We start from the raw sequence: 11927 nt of genomic DNA on the forward strand, positions 1-11927 counted from the left end.
TTTTGCGAACCAATGGGCTGGAAAGCTTCAAAGCTTCATATGGCTTCATCTCGCCATCACTACTAATCACTCACGTAGTGAGGAACAAAAACTTTTCTAGAGCACAAAGAGAGCATAGACCTGACGATGGTATGAGACAAGACGAACTGACAATGAACACTGGGAGACTGGGGAATTTAAACGACACGACAACAAGACACAGGTGAAAACAATCAGGGGCGGGGCTGGTGCTGATGATCACAGGAGACACACAAGGGAAACAGGTGAACACAATCAGACAATTAGACACACCAGGGAAACTAACGACAGGGAGGAAAACACAGGTGCCTCAGGTGTGTCTTCCTCTGACTCCGCCTCCATTATTTGGAGGGTATATGTACTGCTGTAGACTCTGCGATCCAGTAGAAGCAACAGCTCACCTGCAGACCATAAAGCTGCTATTCATCCACAGAGCTGAGACACACACACACACACACACACACACACACACACACACACACACACACACACACACACACACACACACACACACACACACACACACACACACACACACACACACACACACACACACACACACACACACACACACACACACACACACACACACACACACACACACACACACACACACACACACACACACACACACACACACACACACACACACACACACACACACACACACACACACACACACACACACACACACACAATGGCTGCGGATCAACGCTTTGTAATCAGTGCTCGCATTATTGGAGCCGTGCACAGGGACACTCCTAAACTCAAGGTGAGTTAACACAACAGGCACGCTTTAACTGAAGATTTTCTGTATTTGTGTAAAAAATGTCGTCCTTCATTATTTGTATTTCTCCACAGATGTTCATGATTTCTGTGTTGTGGTCAGACAAAACTGAAGTGATCATTTACAGGTCCTTCCACGAGTTCAGGAAATGCCATGTAAGTCCCCAAAAACTAAATAAATCACACATGTTCTTAGATTGGTGCTTATTTTGTAGAAATAATAAACGTTTATTTTTCTTTCAAACAGAGGCAGCTGAAGAAGAGATTCCCTACCATGAACATTTTCAAGAAAAATAACAGAGTGATCCCCAAATTTAGAGGTAAGAATAGTTCAAATGTATGTTAGAAAAGGTCTATTTTAATGGTCTCCTTACACAGAAATTGTGCATTTGCAGCCGATAATTAGAGGAAAAGCCAACGACAAGAGTTTAAGAACACTGCAAACATTTAGCTGATGTATTGTCTAATGTCTTCTGTTTTTCAGTTTTAACTTAGTTTGAAGCAATTAGATGGATATTACATTTTGTACTTTCCAAGAAAAATGCTGTATAAATATAGTAATTCACCTTTTTTCTCAGCCAGTCTGGTAATAATCTTTGGGCGTTTTCCTTCCCTATGACTGTTTCCTTCATGAACACATTTACAGTTTGGACTAGACGCCGCTCTCTTTACAGTCTGGTAATAATCTTGAAAAATGTTCCTCTCCTCTCTGCAGGACAGGCCAGGAAGAGCAGCCAGAAGAAAGGATCCAAGCGCTCCATCCAACGCATGAAGTTCTTGGAGAGCTACTGCGAGAAACTTCTGAAGTGCGATCAAAGTGTGACACGGACCCCAGAGGTGACTCAGTTCTTCATGCCCAAAGATCACGACCTGCAGCCAGACTTCACCAAGAACAGGTCAGTTCTCACACCAGAGTTTCAGATCAAATTACAAGAGAGTTTAAATGAGTTCTTGATTATTAAATGACTGATTTCTCTCTCACACAGCATCATGATCCTGATGTGTGATGATCTGCCTGATGGTGGAGGAGGAGGAGCAGTTTTTCACCAGCCTACAGGCAGTGTCACTCACCCGTTTGTCACCCAGACTTACTCCTGCGTGGCCGCCTACGAGACAAAAGATACCAAGAATCGTCCGTTTAAGGTCGCTATGGGCGAGAAGCTGGACGCGCTGATCAAAGATCCTGCAGGTCAGTGCCTCAGCTTTCATGTAGATGGCTACTGGATATCAGCTAAACAAACTTGAGCTACTCTTTCTGTATTTCTGTGATGCTTAAAGGTTGTTGTATTTCCTCTCCAGGTTGGTGGCTGGTTGAGAACGACTCAAAGGGTTTGGCTTGGTTTCCTGCTCCCTACCTGCAGTTATTGGACGGAGAGGATGAGGAAGACTCTGTATTCCAGCATGCAGGTGTGTGTTATTTTCAGTCAAATTATAATGTACAGGAATAGATGTAGCAAGAAATGACCTCATTGAACAAGTACACATAACTCCTTTATTCTTTATGGAAAAACATTGAAATGTACATACAGTACATGTTATATTTGTACTCAACAATGCAACTAAATGCAAATTGCAATAAAATTAGAACACTAAAATGCTTAAAATAAACTTCATGAAATCAAATTCTAAGAACAAAAAGTGTACATTATTCTTGTTTTAATGATTTCTTCATCCAATTTGACAGTTTAATCACTTATTTGAGCATTAAAAAGTTTAACAATTCGGGTAACTTAAACTATTTTACATTTATGTATCTTACAGTCACATTAAAACAGTTACCAAATCAGCCTACTATCACCTAAAGAACATATCTAGGATTAAAAGACTAATGTCACAGCACGATTTGGAAAAACTTGTCCATGCTTTTATCTTTTTGTCGCTGCTTTTAATTGAAACTGAGCGGTTGTGTTTCGTTTTTGGTTAATGAACATGTGGGGCTAGTAACCCCAGGGAATCAGTGTCTGGTTTTCTCTGTGTATGCTGCTCGGGACGTATGTGCCATAAAAGCGTACACCGCTCATGTTCGGAGAAACCTTAAAGAAAGGCATCAGTAAAATGGAACTTCTGTGTGAACTATTCATATCTTAAACTGCACTGTAAGTTTGTATTCAGGTACTTTTTTCCTTTAATGTTTCTTTTATATTTTTTAACGACTGTTTTTAAATGCCTTTGTCTGAATGTCTTTCATTTTTGTAAAGTGCCTTGCATTTTATAGATACAATGAACACATTTACCATTCATTAAATGTCAAGTGTATCTACAGTGCTTATTAAAATTCCATCCAAGCCTGACATTGCTCTGACATAATCTGGCATTGCTGTGCCAATAAATTCATGCCAGGTGCACATATTTTATAATATGATGCCAAGTTTGAATAAAGAATCACAACTGGGGAGTGCTCTTTGACCAAGGGAAGCTAACATACATCTATTCTAGTCTTTAACTGTACTGCAACATTTCTGATCTTGTTATCTTCTTTGTGACCACTAGGTGACCTGTACTGTGCCGTGAGGAGTTACACAACGAAGCAGCACGACGAGGTGTCTGTAACCATCGGCTCCGCGGTGGAGGTGCTGAGGAAGTCTGACGACGGCTGGTGGCTCGTCAGGTATGGAATCTTATCTGTCTGCACTGCAAACAATAGAGAATAGGAACACGGAGCACATTTAAAAAAGGCTGGTTGAAGCACTTATGAATGCTCTTTTATTGTCTTTTCAAGCAAACGCATCACTAACCTACTATTGTCTATACAAAGAGTTAGAAATTGGGTTTTGTGGAATTTGATAAATAAATGCTAAATAAGTTCTCAACTTGATCAGGATGTTATTATAGTTTGCAAAAGTTGTAATCAATTATCTTTCTTTTGCAATCCTCTCCAGATTCAATGGCAAGGCAGGTTACATCCCCTCCATGAACCTTCAGCCCTATAACAACCCTCGGGCCGGCTGCTACAGCCTGCAGAGGAAGCTGCACAGCTCCCCCCTGAACCTGGCCTCCAGCAGGGAGTCTCTGGCTTCACGTCGATCCAGCGATAGCACCGGTCTGCGAAGTGATTCTGCAATTCAGTTCAGAGGACATCTCCACAAGGCCCGATCCCTGGACGTCCTCTCTGAGACCCGGACGCAGATGGAGAGGGATGCACGAAGCATGAGCAACACGAGCACCGATACCAGCGTCTCAGTCTTCAAATCCACATCCAACTTAGCAGACGGAGGAAGTCCTTTGGCATCGCCTCAGCAAAGCGACAGCAACATTGATCTCAGCCTCTTAGACCGGCGTGGCTCCGATACCAGCGACAAGAGGTCTGAATCTGCAAGCTCCAAGGTTTCTAGGACATCATCAGTCGCTCCCCAGGTGCCTGCTCGACCCAAAACAGAGGAGATCCTGACCCGCTGCTCCACCATGACCCGAAAGGCATCTCTGGCCCACGAGACCCAGCTCCACAGTCAGCTGTAGACCATCCACCGCCGCTAGTGAGTCACATTCCTTAGATTTATTCAGTGTGCATGTAACATGTTCACCATAACAGGTTCTGTCAGTCAGTTGTGCAATATTGTTCAACCTGTTTGCCATACCAAAGATTTAAAACGTGCGCAATAGCATAAGGGGATGCCAAGAAATGTCACGTGAGGTTTGGAAATATCACTCAGCTTCAGGGAAGCATTTAAAGGAGGTGAAGAAAATGTATTGAACTTTTATTTAGATTTTTTTAGCTTTGAAACCACTTTTCCAGGAAATGTAAGTTAAATATTTACATTCAACTGTTTTAAGCATCATTCTTTAAGTTTGGAACTATTCACTATTAACAAAGCACTTATATACTAATAAAGGACTGGCTTACCTAAAGCCAGTTGAGTAGCACATGAAATGTTTTTGCTCTATGAAACCTGATGTACTACTTATATGATTCTGTTTTCATGTAAAGAGTGTTATACAATAATTCAGACATCATGACACAATTCCATCAGATTAATGATGGAACTTTGAATTGCCTTGTGTTGAAAAGTGCTATATAAAAACCTAGAGGACATTATACAACTTCTGAAATCCTCCTCCTGCTGCCTTGATATTATTCCAACAGGATTTTTCAAAGATGTTTTGCCTTGCATGGCCTCAGAACTACTTCATATAGTAAACACATCTCTTCACTCAGGTATTTTTCCACAGGCCCTGAAAACTGCAGTCATTAAACCGCTCTTAAAAAAGAATAATCTAGATGCTTCAGTAATGAACAATTACAGGCCCATATCAAACCTCCCATTTCTAGGTAAAATCATTGAAAAAGTTGTTTTTCAACAGTTGAGTAATTTCTTGCATTTAAATAGTTGTTTCGATGTGTTCCAGTCAGGCTTTCGTCCAAACCACAGCACTGAGACTGCTCTTGTAAAGGTCTTTAATGACATTCACTTAAACACAGACAGTGGTAGAACTTCAGTGTTAGTATTATTAGATCTCAGTGCTGCGTTTGACACTGTTGACCACAGCATATTACTAGACCGACTGGAGAACTGGGTGGGACTTTCGGAAACAGTTCTAAATTGGTTTGAATCCTACTTAAAGGACAGAAACAACTTTGTTTCTATAGGTAAATACACATCTGAGTTGACAAATATGACATGTGGGGTTCCTCAAGGCTCCATCTTGGGGCCTCTTCTCTTTAACATCTACATGCTACCACTGGCTCAGATAATGAAGAACAACAAAATAAGTTACCATAGCTATGCAGATGACACACAAATGTACGTAACAATTTCACCAGGAGACTATGCTCCAATTCAAACACTGAGTAAGTGCATTGAACAAATCAATGACTGGATGTGTCAGAACATTCTACAATTAAACAAAGATAAAACTGAGGTAATTTTTTATTTTTTTATTAGCTTTTCTTTTTTAATGCTTAATGTCTTTCATTTTTTGTAAAGCACTTTGAATTGCCTTGTGTTGAAAAGTGCTATATAAATAACTTAACTTGCCTTGCCTTCTTCAAGTTTTTATTTTGTTGGTCGAACGCACTTATTGTAAGTCGCTTTGGATAAAAGCGTCAGCTAAATGCAATGTAATAGAAAAGATAAGTCAATCATTAAACTATTAAGCACTTTTACGATTGAATTCACGGCAAAACCTACATAATGAATTTAATAATGTTTACTTTGTTATATTTTATAATCTTATACTGAATTTTATGTTTCCTGTCATGTTGATTAAGAACATGATGGGAAAGTTGTTTATTGTATACTGATGTGCTTGTACAGTACGTAACTAACATTAACATGTCAATAAAATCAAATATACTCTAAAGTTACAAGATGTCCTTGTTTAATGAATACAAACAAGAGTGTGCATTTTTCTCCTAATTCATCAGGATTAATAGCCATAAGTTATAATTTAAAAAACGAAAATTAGCTTTATTGCTCTGATGTTTTTTTGTAAAGGTGCTTCACCAATGTTTGAGTAAACTCCAGATAACACAAGCAACAATAAAAATACGAAACATTGGAGATAACTATTCTCAACACATAAAAAAGCACCTAATAAAAGCTTTAAAAAATAAAATTAGGCATTTAAAAGCAGGTATACACCTCCCTGAGATCTTATAAGTAAAATGTAAAACTATGTGAGGAAATACGGTTTGTATAAAAAAAATACTAATATCTCTATATTTATCTAAATTAAATGTTTTACCAGTTTAAGGTGCATGCCTTTCTGGCTCAGCGACATGTAAAGAGTGTTATACAATAATGCAGATGAGAAAGAAATAGGGAATTTAAACATCTCAATTAACCTTGAAGAGGGAATGATCTTACTTTTTAAATATTCACAAATTGCAGAGAGCATGCTTTACAATCGCGTCCACTTGTATGTTGAACGTCAGGTCTGAAGAGAGTCAGAAATCCAAATGTAACTAATCAGGAGAGACGTTATTCAAAAGATGCTAACACGATTGAACCTTCACTGAACTGGAGACAGTCTGCTAGAGAGAGATCAGAGGTCAATAATCACTTCACTCACATTCCTCCTGAGAAACTCGCTTATGGGGCATGCTGCAAAACCAGTGTGGTGTAATTATCAAAGAGGCTTCTTGCTGCTAGCCAACTGTTTATGTTCTGGAGCCTGATCTCATCTTTCAAAAAAGATGCACATCAATCAGTGCCGTGCTTTCATTATGTTGCATCAATGTTAATTATTATCAGACACATTTTGGAGTGGCAGAGTGACCTTGTGGCAAAAGATGACACACAATAAGATCTCTTTCATTCAGCCGTGATAAGAGACAGTGAAAGTGAAACTTGGTGTAACTCACATGCAGGGTTGGGTTGTAACGGAATACATGTAACGGCGTTACGTAATCAGAATACAAAAATCAAGTAACTGTATTCAGCTCGCGTTACATTTGAAAATGAGTAATCTGGTTACAGTTACTTTCGTAAACCTGAAGTGAATACATTTTGGATTACTTATTGGAATTATTGGTGGAAAGATTTCCTCACAACGCACAGCCCCACCTAGTGTCAACAGAAAGTATTAAAATAATGATTACAACAAAATGCAAAAAATAAATGAAAATATATTTTAAGATCATGTTTAATCATCTGATTCATCTGTACATTGCTGTTTTAGTCTGTGTTCTTCTAATTAGTGTCTACAGTGTGTGCCTATTGAGCTGTTTCGAGCCATATGGGACAAAACCAGATCCTGCCCCTCCCTCTCACTGTCTAAGTGAACGGTGACTGTAAAAACTACACTGCGCATGCTCAGAGTATTTTCCTATTTAATACTATACTATACTATTTTTATTATACATCCATGCCATAGCATAGGGCAGTGCTTCTCAAAGTGTGGTCCGCGGACCACTGGTGGTCCGTGAGCGCCCCCTAGTGGTCCGTGAGTATATTGGTAAAATTTCACATTTTAAATAAACAAATAAAAGTTTTCTGCACTCTCGCGGGAATATCTCCACAATGGAGCGAGCTTAAGTTTCACTTTCGATTGCATGATATAGCCCAGCGATATTTTTGGAGTTAGGTGGTCCGCGAGTGTTTTTTTATTGGTTAAGTGGTCCTTGGTATGAAAAAGTTTGAGAAACACTGCTGTAACTGTATTCGGATTACTTTCAGAGCCATGTATTCAGTAATCAGTAACTGATTACATTTACGAAGTAACCCTCCCAACCCTGCTCAAATGCTTGTTCAGCATGTCTGCAGGGGTTCACTGTGTTGCTGATTTATTTCCATGTAGGCCTACATGCTGCACAAAACCAAATAGGCCTACCAAAAGTTAAACATGAGAAAATGCGAGTGTGTTTTCATATGCTAAGCAACAGATAGCACACATATAAATGTCCCTTTGCCACCAAGTATTTTTGCTTTAATGTGAGTTTTCTTTTAATAGTAATAATAATCCATTAACCTTCATGTGTGCGCCCCATCATCAGGATAACATTCGAGTTCATCAAATATCAATCAATCAATCAATGTTTATTTATATAGCCCAATATCACAAATATTACATTTGTCTCAGTGGACTTCACAGTTTGTACAGAATATCAGTATGACAATACGACACCCTCTGTCCTTAGACCCTCACATCGTACAAGGAAAAACTTCCGGAGAAAACCCACAGTTTAAATGGAAAAATGGGAGAAACCTCAGGGAGAGCAACAGAGGAGGGATCCCTCTCCCAGGACGGACAGACGTGCAATAGATGCCGTGTGTAAATTGAAAAGATAATACATTTGCAACATAGGTAGTCCAAATGTTTGGAAATGCATGTGTGTATAATAGGAAGATGAATCCACGAGGATATCCATCCAGGATCGATGATCCAGGACCACAGCCACGACTCAAGATCCAGGGCTCGCGATGCAGGACACAGGACCGCAGGATCATCCATGACTCCGGATCCCGGCGTATATACAGTGTGCGAAAAAGTACACGTCCCACCGTCCCGGACGTGTTATTTACAATATCGGACAAGTAGATCTTTCAATTGACTTGTCCGGCGGACAAGTGACGTTTTTCGCCCCGATTTATTGACAAATTATTGATACATTCAGTTTACAAAAGGCAGAACTCATTCGCAAATTGTCCGTGTCCGCCATTGTTCGTTTAGAAATGTTAGTTTCGGTTCTGCTTGTCGATTCATAAGGAAATGCATCTCGCCGCTTTCTGTACAGTTAGACGGGGCGGGGCGGGAAGTGTAGCACAGTGGCAGGGTTGGGAAGCAAAACTCGGTTCCGAGTAGGAACAAATAACAATTGTCCGCTCCCCAGATTAATAAGAGTTGTCCGCTCCCCAGATTAATAAGAGTTGTGAGGACAGGAGGCGGGCCAAGCCCCCGAGCCCCGTGGACTGCAGCTCTCTCATATGCTCCGTATCAGCTGATCGCTGCACGGTGCAGCTCAGCGTCTCTCTCTCTCTCTCTCTCTTTCTACACACAGCGGATCCGCTGCCCGTTTAACAGCCTCATCTTTGTCAAACTTTCTTATGTTCTCTCTCGAACACGTAATGAAGGTTATTACGCGTTTTAGCTCCTGTGTTGTTAATATTGACCACCTTTATGAAGTGAAGCAGCCTCCCTGTCTGTGTCCTCGCGCTGTCCTCACATTCCCGGACCCCCGGACTCGGAGGAGCACAGGGATGTCAGTATTGTTTATGAAGCAGGGTATAGAAAGTACATTATTGAAATGCTATTTATACTATTTATTTACTTTTACAAACAGTGAGTAGCTGGGCAGCTGCATCATGTGTATTGCAGGACATGTGTATTGCAGGACATGTGTAAGCGTGCAAGCGTCTTTGAGTTGTAGAAAAGCGCTAGGATAGGCTATAAATATAATAATAATAATAATAATAATAATAATAATAACTGTATTTGTATAGCACCTTTCATACAGGGGATTGCAGTTCAAAGTGCTTTACATCAGTAAAAATAAGACATAAAATCAGTGTAAAACAAGCAGCAAGAGCAAAGCATAAAGTGGGATAAAATAATTAAAAATAAAAACATGGGGAATAAAACATAGAGACATAGTGCAATGTCAATCACAGAGAATAGTGCAGTATAATAGTGTAAAATGCTTTGGTAAAGAGAGGTTTTAAGCTGCCTTTTAAAAATGCCTAATGTATTGTCTTCCCTAATATTGTTGGGTAACGTGTTCCACAGTTTTGAGGCGTAGTTTACAAAGGCTGCATCACCGATCTTCTTATGACTCTTTCTGGTGACCTCTAATAGACCTGCATCTGATGATCGCAGTGTTCTGGCAGGTGTGTAGTTCATTAGAGAGTCAGCAATGTAGCTGGGTCCTTGTCCATTTGCTTTGTATATGAGAAGAAGCACCTTAAAATCAATTCTAAAAGTTACTTATTATTATTTGTTAGCATCTCTCTTTTTGAGATAATAATAATGTATTATTATTAGGCCTATGTGTTGGAGATGTGTGGTTGGACTGTGTCTCACAGGCAGGCTGCAGTGTAACATCAGAGGAGACTGGGCCAATTGTACATTCTCAAACTGCACCACTTAGAACTAACTAAACAATGCAGAGATTATTTTTATATAATTGTATTCAATAACCGTAAGAAATTAAACAGTATGAAGTGATTTGTAAATAGGAATACAGATTTGACTTAATGTTTTCATAAATATATTTTTCTCCCAGTTTGTCATGGGACTTATTTTTACCCTCTCAAAGAACCGGAATCGAGAACCGAAAATAACCGGAATCGAAAAGCAGAACCGGAATCGTTAAAATCCAAACGATACCCAACCCTATATGTGATGCAGTAACATCTTACCGCTCACTTACGTTAGCGGTGTTGTAAAAACCGTGGGAAAGTGTAAAATACGATGATGAAGAAGAAGATTCCAGTGGCCCCAATTTTTGTCCATTCTGGACAAGTGAAAAATGTATTCGGACAAGTATATTGCCAAACTCACTTGTCCATGGACAAGTACTCTCTAAAAACTTTTTCTCACACTGTATATAGACACCAAAAAGAAAGACATTTGTGGAAGCTGGGTTAATCGGAAATACTTTTCTTTATGACCAAATACGAACAAAACTTTTATTTTATTAAGCACTCATTTGCTTATTCTGGCAGGCTGAACTAAAGAACACCGTAAAAGTTGTATCTGACTCAGCTTGTTAGCATTGTAAGCATGTTAGCATAGCCTACTGATGTTATCTCAGGGCTCTCAAGTCTCACGCATTTGGCGTGAGACACACGCATTCCACTCCATTCACACGCTCACACGCCACACCTTGTATTTCTCACGCAGAGATTTCTTTCCAGGGTACCGCCCACCAAGTTGCGCTGCAATTTTGTAAACAAACTAGTACAGAATCACTGTAGCCACGCATCAACCAATCAAAAGAATGTAAGCTGTCGAACAGCCAATTAGAAAATAACATGGCTGTATCCGGGTAGGATTTAGACATTCTGCCCTATACTTTATAGACAGGTAAGGGTTTCAACATTTTCCAGGATTTCAATACTTTGATTGAATACATTAATCAGTTCTTTACACATGGTGCTCTTTTTAGATTTCAGGAACTACTACCTTTCCATGGGCCGGAGGAACAGGACAAGGAGTTCCTGGAATATCAGCTGATGGATATCCCCATGCCCCAAGATCCCACCACCTTTAATGTTGAGGAGTTTTGGGGGAGTATGTCCTCAATCAAGTGCAAGGTAAGAAATATTTGGCACCACATGACATACACATAATCAATTGAAATCAAAAGCAAAGCATTTGAGTAATAGAGTCTCTTGGTTCCTTTTTTTAAAGGTGACCGGTTTGAGCCAGTTTGGGAGGCTCACTAAAATAGCTCAACTTGTTCTACTGCTCCCTCACTCTAATGCCGACGAGGAGAGGGTTGCCACCAACACCTACAACAAAAAACACACACACACACATCCCTTCACTAAGAATGAAATAAATATGTTTTTATTTGTATGCATTTATGTGTCATTTATCAGATAAGACCACCGTCCCCACCCAAAGCCCCGCCGCTGCCAACATCTCACTCTGAACTCTGTTCAAAACTTGAGAGCCCTGTTATCATTGTGAGTATGTTAGCATACTGGTGTTAGCATTGTGAACACATGGTCATAGGCTACTGA

At 39.9% G+C, this 11927-nt stretch overlaps 1 protein-coding gene across 1 annotated transcript; it reads left to right on the top strand.

Annotated features, from left to right (window-relative positions):
• Positions 1 to 693: 693 nt before the first annotated feature.
• On the top strand, positions 694 to 11638 carry LOC117465075 (NADPH oxidase organizer 1-like). The gene is made up of 9 exons (XM_034107956.2): positions 694 to 790; positions 880 to 960; positions 1052 to 1124; positions 1520 to 1700; positions 1791 to 1993; positions 2104 to 2211; positions 3295 to 3412; positions 3684 to 4277; positions 11348 to 11638. Exons 1-8 carry the CDS (start codon positions 716 to 718, stop codon positions 4258 to 4260), a joined length of 1416 nt encoding a protein of 471 aa, XP_033963847.1. The 5' UTR covers positions 694 to 715; the 3' UTR covers positions 4261 to 4277; positions 11348 to 11638.
• Positions 11639 to 11927: the final 289 nt, after the last annotated feature.

This window comes from Pseudochaenichthys georgianus, chromosome 19 (assembly GCF_902827115.2).
Source record: "Pseudochaenichthys georgianus chromosome 19, fPseGeo1.2, whole genome shotgun sequence".
Taxonomy (NCBI): Eukaryota; Metazoa; Chordata; class Actinopteri; order Perciformes; family Channichthyidae; genus Pseudochaenichthys; species Pseudochaenichthys georgianus.